We start from the raw sequence: 22,122 nt of genomic DNA, 5'->3' as shown, positions 1-22,122 counted from the left end.
CGGACAGGTTTTCATGGCTGTACTATAGGTACAATACAAAATCAGTTTCTGAACATTGGGACATTGTTCTCAAGACAACCAGATGTGCTACTCACAAATCACAAATGGGCAATTAAGTTGACAATTGACAGTTGGGAGGTGAGGAACGACGTCATAAGACTGCAAAACATGTTCATAGATTTGCACGAAGAAGCAATGAAGGTGGAGTATTAGCAGAAGTCCAAAACGAGAACCAAGAGTTAAAGCTTTCCTATGAAAGGAACTGCAGCAGCTGGTAGAAATAGTGACACAATAGGTAGCACAGAACAAAAAAGGGTGGTTAGACACAGGTGGGAAGCTTAAAAACGGTGTTTGAAACAGACGACACCAAGAATGTAGCAAACTTGAATGATACAATAGGAATCATATACGAGATGGAAGAAGATACAAAATAAATTTGGGGGGGGGGGGGGGGAGGGTGGCACAAACACAACTAGCAAACATGGAACAAAGCATATGGAATATTACCACAACAGTGCAAAAGTTAACAACAGAATTAGGGCAGTACGAACAGAGCACCATGGGTACTCTGAATAGTGATTTAAAGGCGTTACAAAGGCCCCTGCGTGCATTTAATGGAAGAATGGTAATAGCAAAGCCATTGCAAATATTAGCAGAAAGTTTAAGGAATGCAAAGGATGAATCTAATATGTTGCAAAAAGAGGTTCATCATGCCACCTGCGCATAACTGAGTGCAACACTGTTAGCCCCACAGCAGCTTCTAACAGTGTAACAAAAAGTAGAGACAGACTCTCCCACAGTATTATAGCATGTCATATATGTAACATAAAACTATACAGCTTTATTTTAACACATACCTACCATTAAGGTTAGCACTGACTGTGCCAGTTTATACATCACTACACTGTTTGTGGTAGTAGGCATAAATCCACAATATCGATGTTTCATAATTCATGCATATCTGATTAATAAGGACACCATCAATAAATGGATACAAGTAAAGACTCACAAAGTGTTATTGGTCTCAGAATAAAAAGATGTTCATGTACTTATGTCCATTGCAGATCTCAACAACTGTATCAGACAGAGTTACTATTTGTCCAGCCATGGTAGTTCATACTGACAAACAGGCCTGTGAAATGCAACTATTTCTTGCAAAAATGGAAGCAGGTGACCGTAAACGGGAAGTACTACCACTGCAGCTGTATTTCCAGAAAATTGAAGACAACTGGACTCGCTCCATGTTTTCACCAGAAAAACTGTTACAGAAACAGAAAATCAAAAGGGATGACAAAATTAGCATTGTGAAATAGTTGATTACTAATCAATGGAACTGAGTGTGATATAGCCAGAATACAGTTTCATCTTCCAGCTACTATCACAGGAACAACACTAATTACTTTTTCTTGACCAGTGCTGCATTGACCAGAAAAGCCATTACGCATATCACCTGTACAGCATCTAACCTTTCTTAACAAAGTCTCAAATTCTAGTCTATTATAGTCTTTACACAGACTCATAATCTCAGAAAAGAGAATAATTTCAGTTGACCAGATGCTACATCATGTGAAGCAATATTATGAGAAATGGAAGCAAAACATAATAACGGTTAGTGTGTCCACAACTAGTACTCATCTGCGCAATTTACTTCCAATTAAGTGCAAAATATTCTGTTTAAACGAATCACCAATCCATCAAATATGCATCAGATAGATACACACCCATGGTAAGAATTAAGAATACAAACTGTAAAGCATATTAGTAGTGAGAAAGCAAACCAGAAAGATAACGTAACATTAGACAATTAAGTTAACAGAGAGCAAGATTAAGAGCCTTATAGTTTAGCTTAAGTAGCAACCAAGGGATTGTAATCTGAGTAAGTTTAAATTGTAAATACAAAACATGTACAGACTAGTTTAGTACGAGATAGAAAAAGTAAAATTCGGGACGAATTTCTTAAAGAAGAGAGGAATGTTGTGCAACAGAGTAGAATAAGGGAAAAACTTAAAATTTTTCCAATGTCCATAGTAGCACAGCTACAGGTGACACCAGGCAGAGGTGGTGACACAGCAATGTGGCAGAAAGAAATAATCAACACTGTAGGTTAATCGTGAACATGAGCACACATTGCTACACTGACACCAATCATCAGGCATAAGCTACACATTCAGCAGAGGGAGGGGGGGAGACATAGAGAGAGAGAGAGAGAGAGAGAGAGAGAGAGAGAGAGAGAGAGAGAGAGAGAGAGGGATTGTTAAGCAAACACAGCGGAGCGAGGACCACTGACCACTACTAAAGGAACCATGGAATGGAGAGTCTCAAGGGACCTCTTCCTAGCTACAGAAGCTGAAGGAAGATGAAGGGCCCACAGCTGAGGGAAGAGTATCAGTGTCCCAGGCAGGTGGGGAACCAATGTTCCTGAAGTGGGTGCAGTAGAAGCACCTGAAGGGGCCCCAAACCACGTGAGCAGGTATTAGTGGGCGGCTCTGAGGGCCCATTGTAAGAGGAGCAACAGAGGATAGCACCATCAACAGAGATGACTTTGCAGCTGTAGCGTAAGATTGTGTTATTTGTATGGGATTAAGATGTTCATACTTTTTTCTGGTTTCTTGATAGGTGAGCTTGTCCAGGGTCTTATACTTCTAGATTTTCTCCTCATGCTTAAAAATGGACCAATATGGTGAGGAGGGAGAGTGGAGCTGATCGCAGTTTACACTGATAGGAAGAGCACAAGGAACATTTGTGTGCAACAGACATCCATGAACCCTGCAGACACGGGTGGTGGTACAATGGGAAGACATACACTATGTGATCAAAAGTATCCGGACACCCCCGACAAGATACATTTTTCATATTAAGTGCATTGCGCTGCCACCTACTGCCAGGTACTCCATATCAGTGACCTCAGTAGTCATTACACAACATGACAGAGCAGAATGGAACGCTCCACGGAACTCGCAGACTTTGAATGTGGTGAGGTGACTGGGTGTCACTTGTATCATACATCTGTATGCGAGATTGCCACATACCTAAACATCCCTAGGTCCACTTTTTCCAATGTTATGGTGAAGTGGAAATGTGAAGGGACGTGTACAGCACAAAAGCTTATAGGCTGGCCTCACCTGCTGACTGACAGAGACCGCTGACAGTTGAAGGGGTCGTAATGTGTAATAGGCAGACATCTATTCAGATCATCACACAGAAATTCCATACTACATCAGGATCCATTGCAAGTATTATGACAGTTAGGCAGGAGGTGAGAAAACTTGGATTTCATGGTTGAGCAGCTGCTCATAAGCCACAAATAAACACCTCGCTTGGTGTAAGGTGTGTAAACACTGGACGATTGAACAGTGGAAAACCATCGTGGGGAGTGATGAATCATGGCACACAACGTGGCGATCCGATGGCAGGGTGTGGACATGGCGAATGCCCAGTGAACATCATCTGCCAGCGTGTGTAGTGCCAACAGTAAAATTCAGAGGCGTTGGTGTTATGGTGTGGTCGTGTTTTTCATGGAGGAGGCTTGCACCACTTGTTTTTTTGCATGGCACTATCACAGCACAGGCCTACATTGATGTTTTAAGCACCTTCTTGCTTCCTACTGTTGAAGAGCAATTCGGGGATGGCGATTGCATCTTTCAACACGACTGAGCACCTGTGCATAATGCACAGCCTGTGGCAGAGTGGTTACATGACAGTAACATCCCTGTGATGGACTGGCCTGCACAGAGTCCTGACCTGAATCCTATAGAATACCTTTGGGATGTTTTGGAATGCCTACTTCGTGCCAGGTCTCACCGACCAACATCAATACCTCTCCTCAGTGCAGCATTCCGTGAAGAATGGGCTCCTATTCCCAAAGAAACCTTCCAGCACCTGACTGAACGTATGTCTGCAAGAGTGGAAGCTGTCATCAAGGCAAAGGGTGGGTCAACACCATATTGACTTCCAGTATTACCAATGGAGGGTGCCATGGCTGCAACTTTCGTGTATTCGTCTTCAGTGTGTTCAACAAAAAAAGAAAAAAATAAATAAAATAAAATAAAGGTTTTGAGGCCAAAAAAGTGTCCCCATTGGTCCTAGTACAGACCAGGTGTCAAGGGGAGTATTTTTTCTCCTTGTTGTGTAGTCCTAGGTTCCTCCCACGGCATGGCCAGGGAATGGAACGTTTTGGATCGTATTTCGTTGCATCATATGAGACCTTTCCATTCACAGAGACTGCAGGAGCCATGTGACCACTATCGGAAGAAAGTTTAAGTTGCTTCATGTGTGAACTATCCACCACAGCACCACACGCTCCAAACGGGGGCTCTCCCCATGGTTGCCACCCAACCACAGAAAGGGCTACCTGGCCAGTAATCCATTGCAGGTAGTCTCTGTGCCCACCATGACGGGTATATACTCCATGGCATACATGGGAAGTGTGCAGCGCAGGTACCAACAGTGTGATTCTTGCATGTTTAGGGGACTACCACTGTGAAGGTACTTGATGATCTCCCCACAGCAGGATGGCTACCATACTAAGTTTTGGGCATGCTAAAAGGACACCCTGATGGAAGCTCACAGAGGTGGAGCATGCACCACAGCGAGCAACCTTCCCTGCATGAATCGCACTTCTGTAAAATCTGGAAAAGATGGCAGATCAAACCCAATAATAGGGACCATATAATCATTAATGGAAGGTGAAGATAGTGCTGGGAGTGAAACTGGAAATCAAGACCAAAATCGTGAACCAAGTCAAAGCAGATTCTGCACCAAAAGCACCATCCAACAGAAAGTCAGAGCAGGTAAGAGATAGTCGAAGTGTAGGTTTGCAGCACAGACAGAGGAAGTAATGCTTCAAAGGCTGGAGCTCCTTGGTTGCCACACATGTATTCACCTAAGAGTGGGAGCAAAGGTCATAATGAACAAAAGCCTTACATCATTGCCTCCCACCCTTAGCCATAAATCCGCTGTTCTCCTGCCCTGAATTCAGCTGGTCATTAGGATCGATGGCATTCACACCACAGCTATTGATTCAGTGATTATTATGGTGTAATGATGTCCATGTATTAGACATTTGTGAACACACAGCTTGTGAGTCCTGAGATGGCAACAATCATGTAACAAAGATCTGCCACTTGTGGGACTTCACATTGTCCACATACAACATCGCAGATGGGGAGATTAAGGGCCTTCCAGCACCAGTAGACTAGTACTTATCACACTATATCAGCAGCACTGCTAGGCGAGAGGGCCATACTGATCATTGCTGCAGGTACTTCTGGCTGACAGGGTCTACCTGTCTGGTGGAGTCACGATCAACCAACTACATGACTTACGACAGTGTGGTACATCATGATGGATCACCTCGGTTCATCGTCATCTTCCAGGGTGGAATCGATGACACTCTAACACAGTGTGGGGGCATAACCTCACGCTATGGCTTCGCCTGCCAGATGGCAGCCCGCAAGACCTCAGCCAAACTGCTTGAATAGTGATCCTGGTTACCAGCACAGCCACACCAACAACAGCAGTCAACGGAATTCCTCCCATCACTGGCATGAGATATCAGCTGAGGCCGATGAGAAGACACAAAACTGTAAATTTGAATGAATAAATATTAACTTGCTAATCATTTTTTATTAGAGCCAAAAGGTGCTCTACTGGTTCCACCATCTTGACAACATTAAGGTGACTCCACCTGGTACCCCTACAATACATTGCACTATAAAAGTTTAGAATAAAAATAGCGATTAAAACAATTACAGTACTGCTTCCTGAATACATAAAACTCAACAAGGAAAACATCTTACAGGAAATTAGTCAGACAAACACCACAAACTTGGCAGAACTTGTGGATGTCCTCAAATCCACGATGAAATTGGGTCAACCCCCTAGAAGGAGAAAACACAGGTGGTGGAATATAATGTGTGACCAAGCAATAGAATAAAGGACCAACGCCTGGAAAAACTTCAATAGTCACAAAACATCAGAAAAATGCCAACAATTTCTAGTAATCCGAAAACAAACATCGAAAATTATCTGGAGGGAAAAAAGAAATTATGACAAAGGACGACTAGATGAGATAGAACAAGAGTTTAAGAAGAACAACACCAGGAATTTTTATAAGCCGTTTAAAGAACATATTGCAGGATACCAGCCACCCAATCTGCTTCAAGAAACCGGATGGTTCACTAGAAATTAACACGAAGAATAACTGCCAAATCCTTGCAGACTATTTCAACAAACTTCTCAACTGCGAAAGACCTACAGAGGATATTCATTACCAGACGTCTACGCCAAATCCTGATGCTAAACCGCCAACCATCAACGAAATAGTAGAAATTATCAAGACACTGAAAAACAATAGAGCCCCAGGAGAAGATGGAATTATTGCGGAACTATGGAAACTAAATGATGAAAGATTAGCAGGAAAAATTCACAAAATCATATTAAACATTTGGGAAACAGAAGAGATCCCTTCTGAATGGAAGTGCGCACTCATCCATCCACTCCACAAAAAAGGGGACAAAACTGAACCAAATAATTACAGGGGTATCTCACTCGTACCGGTCACATATAAAATCCTATCAAAAGTTCTCATGAATAGATTAGAAGAACAAGCTGACCCACAAATAGGAGAATACCAGGCTGGTTTTCGCAAGGGACGATCATGCATAGAGCAGATCTGGAATCTGAAAATGATTCTCCAGATGAGAAACACCCGAAACACAGTGGTCACTTTTGTAGATTTTAAAAAGGCCTACGACTAAATAGAGAGAGTAGCGCTCTGCAAGACGCTGGAAGAATTCAGCATTGACAGAAAGACAAGAGCAATCATTCGGCAAACATTAACTGACACAGTCTCCAAGGTTAAATTTATGGGGGATATCTCTGAACCATTTGAAATACAAACTGGAGTGCGACAGGGTGACGGACTTTCACCATTACTCTTTAATATCATTCTTGAAAAAATTATCAGGACATGGGAAAAAGAAGTCAAAGGAATCCAAATTGGCATTAGAAAAGATAATAGATTCAATGTGAAGTGTTTAGCTTTTGCAGATGATCTTGCAATCCTCAAAAATAACAGAAAAGAAGCCACTAATGCCATAGAGAAGTTACACGAAATTGCACAAAGAACTGGCCTGCAAATCTCATATGAGAAAACCCAGTGCATAGAAAGAGTGTCACAAGACAAATTGCCTATTGTGACAACCCATGGGAAAATTGAACAAGTACCACATTTTAAGTACATGGGAGAAATCATCCAGCCATCAAGGATGAACCTAAAGGCCAATGAGGAAAGAATAAAAAAAACTACAGAAAGCATATAAACTCACGTGGAACTATTATAACAAAAAGTCCATATCCATTAACGCGAAATTGAGGCACTACAACACTGTCGTACTTCCGGAGGCACTGTATGCACCTGAAACAACACAAATAGGTGGGCAAACTAAAATCAAAGAAATAGAGAAACAAGAACGGAAAATCCTCAGGAAAATTTTTGGCCCAATACAAGAGCAAGGAATCTGGAAGAAGAGACTGACATCAGAATTATATAAATACACAGACAAGATTACGGATACAATAAGGAAAAGAAGAATGCAGTTCTACGGACATATCCACAGGATGAATGAAAGCAGAATTTCACAGCGAATTCTTAAAGTCATCAACTCAGGCAGGGGAAAAACAAAATGGATAAAAGAAGTTGAAGAGGACCTCAGACAAGCACACATAACAGTAAATGATGCAGAAAATAGAACTGAATTCAGGAACATCATCAAAAAACATAAATTTGACACCACAACACAGAAGAGACCAGGATGCAAATGGACAGCGGAGCAAAAGAAACAACACAGTGTACACATGAAGAAAATTTGGGCTCAGAAAAAACATAAACAATCATCATAAAGGAATTCAAGTTCAAACGCTCTCTTAAATGGGAATAATTGAAAATGAAAATAATAATAATAATAATTACAGTACTGCTACTGCTACTACTGTTATTCCAGCTACAACAAAACAGCTGATGTGACCAAAGTCCTCAAGTCATACCATAGCTAACACCAAGCTGCATACAACAAGAGTTATGTGGGCAAATCAGTTGTCCCTGAAATTCCCAGTGTAAGATGCAATACAAATTCGCCATGATGGAATAATGCAGAGCCGTAAGTCGCAAGGACTCCACTGTCACTCTGGACTATGAAGACAAATGATGGATTTGACCAGTCTGTTCCACAACAGTTTTTTGCACTACTAATAGAGGCTATAAATTATACAACACAGGAAAGATATTTCTGAGTACTTTAATAATAGCAATCATGCCGTATCAGCATGTACTCCATTTTTAAGTCATAATAATAGGCTAGGAACAGGGAAGGTGTTATCCATAGCCCATTAGTATACCCCATCACAGCACTTATTTGGAATAGTACAGAAATCCACTGAGAATAACAAACTATCCTTTTTACAGAAACAGTTTCTATAAGTATAAATGCATTTTCGTCATTTACACAATTAATACAATGAAGTAGTTGTGAAGTGCTGATGTATGAAAAGTGAATCATTGAAGAAACAATATCATATAACTGACTTGTGCTGATTTTGCATTTTTCTGGTCAGCTGGCATATTTGACTGCACAGCACATCTGTTCTTATCATGACAATTATGAATTTTTAGCTCTTTATAAAGAACATGAAGTTGAAATAATATGACACAAGTCAAACATGGGAAAAATAGGTGGAAATATCACATAACTGCAGAAGAATGAAATACCCCCATAAGCTGAGAGTAGTGGATGTGGTAAACAGTTCCCCATAAATGCAAAAGCACAAAAGGCCACAGCATTTGTTATTGCTTACTAAATCTTTCTCAGTGTTCAGCAGCAGTTCCTTGGTTGTAGCTTCAGATCATGGAAACAGACAGTGCTTCACAAGATCTTTTTACCAGTGCTTGGCTGAAGGTAGCATATGAAAGCTGGGACTCCCTCGTGAGAATGATTGACAGCAGTAAGAAAACTGTTGTTAATCTATCATTACCAGTAATCCACTAAAACTACAAAATTTAAAAGTGCCTCAGCTTTATTTTAACCCACTGACTGTGACTTATTGGGATATAAATCGGAATTCCACGCTTCTGACATTCTGTGCTTTAGTCATTTCTGCCAAATATTTTGTAAATACCCATCTAACTACAGGTTCTCTTGTAAATGCAGAAACAAGCAACAAGTGAAAACAGTAGTAAACACAGCAAAATTAAGTGCTGAAAAAGTACTCATTTCATACATGCGATTCGCAGTTGCTCTTCCTGGACCATTCAATGACAGGTAATTTTGTTGTTGTTGTTGTTGTTATTTATATAGAAACCTTGTTGACTGAATCCAAAATGGCTCAAAATTATACTGCAGCCACAACTGCCATTGTAGAAGACAGTAATCCATCAAATGCATAGCTACATTCTGGTGCCGAATGTTTACCAAATAAAGTATTGGAAAATGACAGAAGCAAGGACATTAAAACTGGAAGCCAAGCACTGTACTCTGATTTACACAGTGGCAGGAAAAGGAAGTCTACAGACTGCCCGAAGGGCTCGAAGAAAAATTCCAAGAAAATGCTGAAAATGCAATCACAGGAATACACTGGACAAAAAACAGTCACAGTGAAAAATTACTCATAATACGTGAGCAGAGTCAAGAAAAACAGGTCCGATGTCTACTTCATAAATCTGTCAGAAATCTGTTCAAAGGAAGTGCCATGTATTTTCGTCAAAGTGGCATAGAATTGAAAGACTTTCTAGACTGCTGAGCCACACGAAACAATAATAATAATAATAATTATTATTATAACCAGACATAACATCTGAGAAAGGAAAGAAATAATAATAATAATAATAATAATAATAATAATAATAATATCTGAAAAGGCCACCTGCCGCCACTCAGTGAACATCCAGTTACATTACTGGCATGAAAATTTCAGCCTTTGTTGCAGATGAGCAGCCATCAGCATAACTGCATTAACCAAGCACTTCTTACAGAAGACCATACATGGCAATGTTTGCTGAACAGTCATTGAAGACAGTGTTGGAAGTCCCTTCATTCATCTGGGTACTCAGTTGTTCAACAGTTGCCCATCTATTCACCTGTACACATCTCTGCAGCCATCATTTACCCCCGCCATCTATGGCCCATGATGCACCACTGTTGCCTAGGCACCAGTTTTGGATAAGTGCCATTTTGCTATGATCGGTATGCTTTAACCACGGCAGAATGTGAACAGTTTACAAACAGCCGTTTCAGAAATATTTCCACCCTTGGCCTGAAAGCCAACGATCATGTCTGTTTGGACATCAGATAAATTGCTTCATTTCTACATTACGACAATGACTGCACTGATTCCCTCATCCCCCCAAGACTGCTAGTGCTGCCATCTGCTGTCTGTAAGTGGTTACTGCATGCTGATGTCAAACATAGGTGGTGGTCACGTTGATGTGACTGTACCTTGAAATTGCATTACTGTGAAGTTGACTCAAGATAACCCCAAACTTCACTTGTGGTATCCTGTCTGAATTGTGAATTGTAAGAATACAGGCTTTACACCTTCCTGAGTGGAATCGCTGCATAATAAAAAAAATAAGAAACGTGTTTCGATTCATGACTGGTTGAAGAACAGACATCGGCTCGGTTGCTCAGCATCCTTGCTTCAATTTATAATGGAAGACCCAAAAAGTTCTTTCAGTTGTCTTAAAATGTCAACAGAACTGTTCATGTTTCTTCTAAGCAGAGTTGATTATGCGATAAGGAGTAAAGATCATATAATGCATGAAGCATTTTTGCCAGAACTGAAATTACATATCATATTGCCTGCATTACAATCAAGTACACCCAGCATGTTATAAGATGCGGATTTAGTTAGAGATGACGCTTTTTCATTGACACCGATAATTATTAACATTAACAGTAATAATTATTAAAATTAACAGCAATAATTATTTGAAGCAGGGCGCATTAAGAAGAGAATGGTTTGTAAACTACTCTCTTGAAGATAGATCTGTACAGTGGCAATATTTCAAAATTCTAACATATGTGAATGGGGATCACTGGTGAGACATTTTAAATACAAGAATAGTGAATAAAGAATGCAGCTTCTTGATTTGTGTAGCCTTCCCTCCTGTCAACAATTCTCGTTAACAAAGAGTCGGCCAACTCGAATGACAGGATTTTAGTCTTGTAGACGAAAGCATTGCCGCATCTAGAATTACTCGCTTGTATTTTCCTAATTCAGCTGTGTATGTGCTCCTATCCCAACAGATTTTTACCTGCAGCTCAGATACTGTCAAACCATCTATGTTCTGATCGCTCGCGACTATTTCAGGAGCAGCAATATGTTGCTTATTTTTGTAATCAGCATACCTGAAATCCCACAAACACCTATGCAAAGCATAGATGTCCAAAAAGCGAACATTACTCTCTGTTCCCCACTTCATATTTCACTTTTTCTACACTCTACGAAGACACATAACCTCAAAACTCATGCAAATAGTGTAACCAAAGTTGGAACACGCCGAAAGTGTTTAGTTTCACCAACGAGTTGCGCAAACACGGGGCGCGTGTGCGCAGTGGCCAGTAGCATAGTTGCCTGCAACCTAGGGTCACCGTGTAAACTAGGCTTAAATGTAAGACAACCCCTACATTAATCCAGTACACAATTTAAAAACAAACCTTGGAAACTCCATGTTGGACTATCAATAATATAAGGAAAAGATAGATGCGCACACATGCACAAACACACGCACGCATATACACTCTCTCTCTCTCTCTCTCTCTCTCTCTCTCACACACACACACACACACACATATATATATATATTTACTGAAGAAGGCTTTGAACACAAGCTATGTGTAAGTCTCTTTTCTTTGTGCCTGTCTGTAACTTAACATGTCATCTTTACAGTAAGTAGCAATCTATTTTGTCCTTATACTGCCGATACACAACATAAAAATATTGACCTTAGCAGCAATAGTTTAATTTGTGAATGTAAGAAGACCCTGTATTTTTTGAGCGGCCAATTTGGGAGAAAACCTAAATTGTACAGCCAGGTAAATATGGTACATAAATTACAAGAATGGTCATAATTATACACTACTCTCAACCCTTCAGTAATACATATGACTCATCTGATGAATGCACTTAGGTCCATGATATTTTTTTGCAACTTAAATTCCATTTTCAGTGCAACTCTGGGCCACATCTAACATGACACATATTTCAGTTCAGCGATATGCTTAACTAGGAACCACAATTAGGAACTGGGGTGTCATTATTCCCCCTGCAGATGCTCTGACAAACTTATGGCAAAGACAGATGCGTGCTACAAAATAACAATTTAAGTCTTGTGGCCAAACCTTCTTGAAAGTTTGGATAACACTAGTGCAAATCCCTGTAGGTATCATAATTTTGGAAAAATAATTAACACTGCCTTTACTTTGAACAAAAATCACACTTTGCAGTTACATTCCCATAAAGACTAGGGTTTAGAGTTTATGTTTAGTCCTTGATACATGACATAAGGTTGCTGAAGCAAAACTGCCACAAAAAAAATTATCATCATGCTCATTTTACGCTGTTTTCAAAAGTATAAATGTCAGATGATGACATTATTAGAACAATTAATCAAGAATATTGCTGTTATACAGAAACGTGTTCATCAAAATAAAATTTGTTGTGCCCACAAACAGAAATCCTAAACCAGTTTCTAGACTACTAAAGGATCAGAAAATAATGTATACCAGCTTAAGTATAATGGTTAACAATCACAAAAAGTAAACTTACGGGTATGTGCAAAGTACAATGATTATAAAAATGATAATACATTTAAGGAATGTTCAAGGGTGTGACAGAATATTTAATTCATTAATCATCTTATAAAGTTGCTAGAGTATTAAAAAGATGGTTCAAGTCAGCGATGAGCTATGCATCATCAGACTGGAGACATTTATGTGGTTCGGAGGCCCATACCTATAAGTGGCCTCTGGAGCCACTTCGAAAAATATTTTTAAAAAAGTTGTAATACACAGTAACAGTAACTGTAATTAGTACAATAAAACATTAAAATTTAATGCCTACCTTAAAGAAAAGTTAATGATTATATGGAACGAAAATAAGCATTTAAACAATACTCCTGTTCCAGGTGATGGAACTTTTTTCTGAAAGAAGTGTCTGAGCAAGTCACACTCTTCTTCACACAGAATAGTGCCCCAGCAACCTAAACTAGGCCTGGTCCTGCTTGTGAAAGCTGCTTTAATAGTATGCCTTTAGTCGTTTGCTTTTCCCACCTAATACAGAGGCTTATTTTAGTGCTGTCACCAGCAACTTAAGAGTGCAAATTTCCAACACCAGTGACCTCCTTACCTGTTACTCTTCTGTTTGTATAAAGTTGTGATCAAAAGTAACAGTTTTTATGTTTTTCATAAAGAATCTTTATTTATTCATCAACATGAACTTTGGTCCCTTCAAAGTAATCCACCCCAGATATTATACATTTGTGTCAGCACTTTTTCCACTTGCGGAAGCGCTTCTGGAGCTCATTTTTCATTGTGGTGTTCAGTTCCTTCGATGATTCTGTTTTTATCTGACCAACAATGGCAAAACGAGATCCTTTCATGGTTCTCTTCAGCTTTGGGAATAGAAAGCAGGCACAGGGGGCCACATCCGGTAGTGGCTGAGGCAACATCACGGTTTTGTTTTTTGCCAAAAAATCATGAACAAGCCTTGAGGTGTGAGCATTAACATTATCGTGATTTTGCCACAAGTCTGGTCATTATCTTCAGAATGCTTCACGCAAACAGCATGTAACTTCCAGGTAGTGTTTCCTTATTGCCTTACTGACCGTATGACCATACAGCAGGAAATCATGATGCATTACCCCATTGTAATTGAAGAACACAGTGAGAACAACCTACACATGTGATCGAACTTCTCAATCCCCCCACCTCTTAGACATTTTTCTCTGGGACGACTGGGCCTTGGTTTTGACATCATACTCACATACCCATGTTTCGTCATCTGTTATAAACTTCTTAAGAAGTTCTCAATCACTGTCAACTTTATTCAGCAATTCCTGAATGATGCCTACATTATGTCTTTTTGGTCGAAATTCAACAATTTCAGAACAAACTTCTCTGTTGTATGTTTCATGCTAAAAACATCTGGCATGAGGGAAAGGATATGCTGGCATCACCAGCAACCTCTCTGATGATGATTCCCTCCTCAGTAACTGATGTTCCAGGGTATCCAGGGTGGTTGTTGTCTAGATCTTCTCAACCTTCTTTGAAACATTTATACCACTCATAAACTCTTGTCTTACTTATAGTAGATTTGCCAAAATTCCAAGCAACATTTTTACAGTGGTGCTGCATTTTATTTCATTTTTTCAAGCAAAAATTAATGCAAATTCTTTGATTCATCTTTCTTGAAAGTAAAAATTTGTCAAATACTAGAAAACACATACCACATTTCTGACTGTCAACAATGAACTAAATATTCAAAACAACTGAAAATGCAAACATACATCATGATGATGTGTACCAACAAGACAACAAAAAAATTGAAAATCTGATGTATAAAGGCCACAAAATTAAAAAATTCTCGTTACTTTTTGATCACACCTCGTATAGCCTCAATTTCACTTTGAATTACTAGCAGTCAGCCAAGACAGTTTAGAAGACAACTCTAAAAACTCTGAAAAAAAAAGAAAAAAAAAACATCCTGCAAAAAGAGAGTATCCAAATTCATGAACATAAACAATTCATTTATACTGAAGCAAACAGAGCTTTCAGTAACATCTGTCTGACTGCAATTATCTGCAGTCTCAGATATATATTGATCCTCCCCAGTTTTATATGTTAGTGATTCTTACTGGAACAAAGGGAGAATTCCTGCTAGGAAAGCTAGACAATAGCTTCCTTACTGTATTATAATATGATCGAACCCAATTTCTCAGACTCTGGAATATAAATGCACTTTAAATAAATAAATAAATAAAAACACATTTTCATCCCACTTCAGCCCATACCGTTTCAGAGATTCATTTCAGGTTCCCTCACAGAAGTAGAATCCTCCTCATATAATTGTCCTTTCTGCACTTTCTTAAGGAATTCAAGAGAAATATCCAAATGCAGAAGTATTTATTACTCTCTGTGTCCATTTTTTCAAAGATGGCTGCAGGACTCGGATGTTTGATACACAATGTCAAATTAAACACCTTTCAGTCGTCTAGTTTCAAAACTTATTTTATTTGGCTACCAGTTTCACCAATTCACTATGCCATCTTCAGGCCCCTGACCAACATGTAGGAACATTCCATCTCAGTTCTAATCAAAACAGGGCCAGCAATACTAGTATTAGTAGATTTCTGCTTGCTGTAGCGATACCTTCAACCATCATTTGCCGACTTTGAGTCAGAGATCTTCCTACATGTCGGCCAGGGGCCTGAAGGTGGCATAGTAAATCGACAAAACTGGTAGCCAAATAAAATAAGTTTGGAAACTAGATAGGTGAAAGGTGTTTAATTTGACATCCTATATATTATTCCACCACTACAACGTACCATTTCAGAAAATGACCAGTACAAACAAATCTTGAACCTTAAATCCAGAAGATTTCATGTTCTTACAATCCCGACCTGGTGACTTTAGGTCACCTTCCCCCCCCCCCCCCCCCCTGTCCCCTCACCCCATCATCTAGAGCAAGGAAGCCATTCATGGGCATAATTATGAGTCCACATAAATATTTGGGTCCATTTACAAAAAGGTCTCTGAGCTATATTCCTATCTTCCTAAGGATACATACTGTGGGGTCTAAACTAAGTGATCTGTTGAGATGTATACAATTTGGAGGAAAGTATTTTTCAGAAGTTTTAAAAGTCAGTTTTCGTAAAAGTGAGATTTTGCATTATTTCCTCAAACTTTTCAGAGGTCCTTGAACCAATTCTGGAATTAATTTTCGCTGTGCAGTAGAATGTAGCCTCATTTGAAAATTTCTGGCACATTAAAACTTTGTGCCAGACCAGGACTCAGACATGGGACTTTTTGCCTTTCAAAGGAAAGTACTTTATCAACTGAGCTATCCAAGCAAGATTCACAGCTTTACTTCTGACAACACCTAATCTCCAACCTTCCAAACTTCACAAAAGATCTCCTCAGTACTTTGCGGGACTAGCATTCCACTCTTCTGGGAATGCATGTTCTGCAATATATGCAGGACAGCTTATGTGAAGTACAGAATGTAGGAGATGAGGTACTGACAGAAGTAGATCTGTGAGGGCGGGTGATGAGTCATGCTTGGATAGCTCAGTCAGCAGAGAACTTGCCTGTGAATGGCAAAGGTTCCAATTAGTGACCCTGTCCAACACATAGTTTTAATCTGCCAGGAAGTTTTAATACAATTAATTACTAATCTCCCAAAAATTTTTAATTTTTAAGGACACAGATGATGACAAAGACATAAGCAGTAAACTCAAGAAAAACAAGGAAACATAATCTCAAGAAAAACAAGGAAACATAATCTCAAGAAAAACTGAAAATATAAATTCAAGAACAACATGAAAACAATCACATAAATTTGAACTTCGCATGTACTATACAAATTTTAACTCCGTAGCAGGAACACTATTTAACACTTACATTGGATGTCATTAATGGGGCCAGAATGTGGAAAGAAACTTGGTAATGCTTGAGTGTTCAAAACACACTTCTCATCCACAAGTTTCACAGTAACACGTACACAGTGCACCGGCAGACTGACTCGGCCACTGCTCAATGCAACCATGAAATTCCCATCTAAAATGCACATATTTACACAAAAATTAGTATCAGAAATGTTAAATGTGGAACTCCAAGCATGTAGATTTCTATTTCTCATGGAAAATGAATGTTGACAAGAAAGATTTGATCACAAGTAACATCTTTTTAGAAAACATCACTGACTGACTGACAAGTAAATGAATGTAGACAAATTTAACTGATCCTTAGACTTGCTGTCAGGAAAAAAGTATATGTAGATCTGAAACTTTTGATGATTTTATTAATTAAAATCATTACTAGTTTCAAAATCAAGTAATGCTTTCATGTGAGAACCACAGTCATAACTTAATATTTTAAATAGTCTTTTGTCTCATGAAATACCAGTCTCTTAAATTCAGCATATTAGTGTCAAATCAGTTATCAAAGGCTTCTTTAAGTGCCTATTCACTGCCGAGTTTCTCTCATATAAGCCTAAAAATATTTATACTGTAATGCTTTATTTCCACAGTGTCTAAGTTGGGAAAAAATACAACTAGCCATCCACATTACATTTAACCACAATTACAAAAATATAACTGTTCAATGGTTGGAGTATACAGTTGTTAAATATCACATACCAGATTTAACACACTGAATATCACATTAAGGAACATGGTCAATACCTAAGATTAGATTAGATTACATTAGATTAGATTAGTACTTGTTCCATAGATCATGAATACGACACTTCGTAATGATGTGGAACGTGTCAGGTTAATAAAGGGTGTCTATACAAGATATTACATTAGACAATATATTACATGACACTCAATATTATTATTATTTCTTTCTTTTCTCAGACGTTATGTCTGGTAAAAAATGGAAAGTGACGCGGACCTTGATCAAGTGTCACTTCCTTTTAACTGTACGGTATATGTTATATTGCATTTAGGAACTTTCGGGTAATTGAACATGTATCAATAATTATGGATTTCTGTAGTTGTAAATATAAGTTTGGATGTAGCTGTATTGCATTGATGTATTGGTGGATATTGTGTGGTATGACTCCTGTAGTTGATAGTATAATTGGTATAATGTCAACTTTATCTTGATGCCACATGTCCTTGACTTCCTCAGCCAGTTGGATGTATTTTTCAATTTTTTCTCCTTTTTTTTCATATTTCGATTAGTTGTGTTAATTTCTTCGTTTTATTGATGAGTATGATGTCAGGTTTGTTATGTGGGTTGTTTTATCTGTTATAATGGTTCTGTTCCAGTATAATTTGTATTCATCATTCTCCAGTACATTTTGTGGTGCATACTTGTATGTGGGAACGTGTTGTTTTATAAGTTTATGTTGTAAGGAAAGCTGTTGGTGTATTATTTTTGCTACATTGTCATGTCTTCTGGGGTATTCTGTATTTGCTAGTATTGTACACCAGCTTGTGATGTGATCTACTGTTTCTACTTGTTGTTGCAAAGTCTGCATTTATCTGTTGTGGTATTGGGATCTTTAATAATATGCTTACTGTAACATCTGGTGTTTATTGTTTGATCCTGTATTGCAATCATGAATCCTTCCATCTCGCTGTATATATTGCCTTTTCTTAGCCATGTGTTGGATGCGTCTTGATCGATGTGTGGCTGTGTTAGATGATACGGGTGCTTGCCATGTAGTGTTTTCTTTTTCCAATTTACTTTCTTCGTATCTGTTGATGTTATGTGATCTTTTGCTAGTTTCTGCTCGTTCTAGAAAGAATTTTCTTAAATTGTCTACCTGTCCATAATGTAGGTTTTTTTATGTTGATAAATCCCCTTCCTCCTTCCTTTCTGCTTAATGTGAATCTTTCAGTTGCTGAATGTATGTGATGTATTCTATATTTGTGGCATTATGATCGTGTAAGTGTATTGAGTGCTTCTAGGTCTGTGTTACTCCATTTCACTGCTCCAAATGAGTAGGTCAATATTGTCATAGCATAAGTATTTATAGCTTTTGTCTTGTTTCTTGCTGTCAATTCTGTTTTCAGTATTTTTGTTAGTCTTTGTCTATATTTTTCTTTTAGTTCTTCTTTAATATTTGTATTATCTATTCCTATTTTTTGTCTGTATCCTAGATATTTATAGGCATCTATTTTTTCCATCGCTTCTATGCAGTCGCTGTGGTTATCCAATATGTAATCTTCCTGTTTAGTGTGTTCTCCCTTGACTATGCTATTTTTCTTACATTTGTCTGTTCGAAAAGCCATATTTATATCATTGCTGAATACTTCTGTTATCTTTAGTAATTGGTTGAGTTGTTGATTTGTTGTTGCCAGTAGTTTTAGATCATCCATGTATAGCAAATGTGTGATTTTGTGTGGGTATGTTCCAGTAATATTGTATCCATAATTTGTATTATTTAGCATGTTGGATAGTGGGTTCAGAGCAAGGCAGAACCAGAAAGGACTTAATGAGTCTCCTTGGTATATTCCACGCTTAATCTGCATTGGCTGTGATGTGATATTATTTGAATTTGTTTGGATATTAAGTGTGGTTTTCCAATTTTTCATTACTATGTTTAGGAACTGTATCGATTTAGGATCTACTTTGTATATTTCCAATATTTGTAGTAACCATGAGTGGGGTACACTATCAAAAGCTTTTTGGTAATCAATGTATGCATAGTGTAGCGACCTTTGTTTAGTTTCAGCTTGATATATCACCTCTGCATCTATTATCAGTTGCTCTTTACATCCTCATGCTCCTTTGCAACAGCCTTTTTGTTCTTCATTTATAATTTTGTTCTGTGTTGTATGTGTCATTAATTTCTGTGTAATGACTGAAGTTAATATTTTGTATATTGTTGGTAGGCATGTTATGGGGCGATATTTAGCTGGGTTTGCTGTGTCTGTTTGATCTTTTAGGTTTCAGATAAGTTATTCCATGTGTAGGTGTATCAGGGAACGTGTATGGGTCTGCAATGTAACTGTTAAATAATTTAGTTAGATGTGAATGTGTTGAGGTGAACTACTTTAGCCAGAAATTTGCTATTTTATCTTTTCCAGGGGCTTTCCAATTGTGAGTAGAATTAATTGCTTGGGTGACTTCATGTTGCAAAATTATCACTTCAGGCATTTGTGGTATCATCTTGTATGTATCTGCTTCTGCTTGTATCCACCGTGCATGCCTGTTATGTTGTACCGGGTTTGACCATATGTTGCTCCAGAAGTGTTCCATGTCTGTTATGTTTGGTGGATTGTCTATTTTAATGTGTGTGTTATCTATTGTCTGGTAAAATTTCTTTTGGTTTGTGTTGAATGTTTGGTTTTGTTTCCTTCTATTTTCACTTTTTTTGTATCTTCTAAGTCGTTTGGCCAATGCTTGTAATTTCTGCTTCTTTTCATCTAATTTTTTTTTTTTTTTTTTTTTTTTTTTTTTTTTTTTTTTTTTTTTTTTTTTTCTGGCATTTCATTTCCTATAAATTGTGTTAGCTGTCCGATGTCTTTTCTCAGTTTTTCTATTCTGATCTGTAGCCTGTGTTGCCATGCTGGTTTTGTGGGTTTCTTCTGTGTGTTGGTTGGTTCTGATCTCTGCCTAGTGTATATTTAGTGTAGTGAGTGCTCCTATATAAACCAGTAGTTGTAACTTTCATAGTTGTGTTTTCATTTATTTTGTTGTGTATGATTGTGTTGATAGTTTTTATTGTTGTTTTGACTTATGGGTTATTTGGCGGTCTATGCAAGAATGGTCTAATGTCTGTATTTGTGTCTTTGTATTCTATATATGTCAGCTGAAATTTTTCTTCTATATCTAACATGTGTGTTACTTCGAGTTCTATTTGTGCTTGTTCTGGTGGCTGTCTTAAGATTTCGTTTTCCTCTGATTGTTTAATTGATGCGTGTTGTTCTTTGTTTGTTTGCTCTGGGATGTTTGAGTCCATTACTGTATTTTCTTCTTCTTCTGATTGCACATTATTTTGTTCCAGTATTTGTTGTACTTGTTGTTTGATGTTTTCTAATTCTGACTGGGGTATCCTGTTATTTTTGATTATTACATGGATCTGATCAGCTAGTCGTTGTTCTGTTAAAAATTTTAATTCTGGGTATCTGATAATAAATGTTGTGTATAATTGTGATCTGTATCCAGTTGTGTTGGTTCCTAGGTTTGTTGCTTGGTATTATTATTATTATTATTATTATTATTATTATTACTATTTTGGAGGTTGGGGAATTACCCACTTACTATATCCAAAAATTCATCTAATGAGTAGAAAGAGTTGCCATTAAGAAATTCTTTTAATTTCCTTTTAAATGCTATATGGCTATCTGTCCGACTTTTGATGCTATTAGGTAAGTGACCAAAGACTTTTGTGGCAGCATAATTTACCCCCTTCTGAGCCAAAGTTAGATTTAACCTTGAGTAGTGAAGATCATCGTTTCTCCTAGTGTTGTAGCCATGTACACTGCTATTACTTTTGAATTCGTTCGGATTGTTAATAACAAGTTTCATAAGTGAATATACACTCCTGGAAATTGAAATAAGAACACCGTGAATTCATTGTCCCAGGAAGGGGAAACTTTATTGACACATTCCTGGGGTCAGATACATCACATGATCACACTGACAGAACCACAGGCACATAGACACAGGCAACAGAGCACGCACAATGTCGGCTCTAGTACAGTGTATATCCACCTTTCGCAGCAATGCAGGCTGCTATTCTCCCATGGAGACAATCGTACAGATGCTGGATGTAGTCCTGTGGAACGGCTTGCCATGCCATTTCCACCTGGCGCCTCAGTTGGACCAGCGTTTGTGCTGGACGTGCAGACCGCGTGAGACGACGCTTCATCCAGTCCCAAACATGCTCAATGGGGGACAGATCCAGAGATCTTGCTGGCCAGGGTAGTTGACTTACACCTTCGAGAGCACGTTGGGTGGCACGGGATACATGCGGACGTGCATTGTCCTGTTGGAACAGCAAGTTCCCTTGCCGGTCTAGGAATGGTAGAACGATGGGTTCGATGACGGTTTGGATGTACCGTGCACTATTCAGTGTCCCCTCGACGATCACCAGTGGTGTACGGCCAGTGTAGGAGATCGCTCCCCACACCATGATGCCGGGTGTTGGCCCTGTGTGCCTCGGTCGTATGCAGTCCTGATTGTGGCGCTCACCTGCACGGCGCCAAACACGCATACGACCATCATTGGCACCAAGGCAGAAGCGACTCTCATTGCTGAAGACGACACATCTCCATTCGTCCCTCCATTCACACCTGTCACGACACCACTGGAGGCGGGCTGCACGATGTTGGGGCGTGAGCAGAAGACGGCCTAACGGTGTGCGGGACCATAGCCCAGCTTCATGGAG

General features: G+C 38.7%; 1 protein-coding gene across 1 annotated transcript in view; it reads right to left on the bottom strand.

Moving 5' to 3' along the window:
• The window catches only part of LOC126183313 (mediator of RNA polymerase II transcription subunit 16), a 295,961-nt gene that overhangs the window by 153,572 nt on the left and 120,267 nt on the right, over nucleotides 1–22,122 (bottom strand). Inside the window, exon 6 of the mRNA XM_049925164.1 lies at nucleotides 16,674–16,829. Within this exon, the coding sequence (XP_049781121.1) occupies nucleotides 16,674–16,829 (156 nt within the window). The remainder of the gene's footprint in view (nucleotides 1–16,673; nucleotides 16,830–22,122) is intronic.

The sequence above is a fragment of the Schistocerca cancellata genome, chromosome 4, assembly GCF_023864275.1.
Source record: "Schistocerca cancellata isolate TAMUIC-IGC-003103 chromosome 4, iqSchCanc2.1, whole genome shotgun sequence".
In the NCBI taxonomy this organism is placed as follows: Eukaryota; Metazoa; Arthropoda; class Insecta; order Orthoptera; family Acrididae; genus Schistocerca; species Schistocerca cancellata.
Note: the sequence above shows the minus strand (reverse complement) of the source record. Positions and strands in the feature narration are given on the sequence as shown.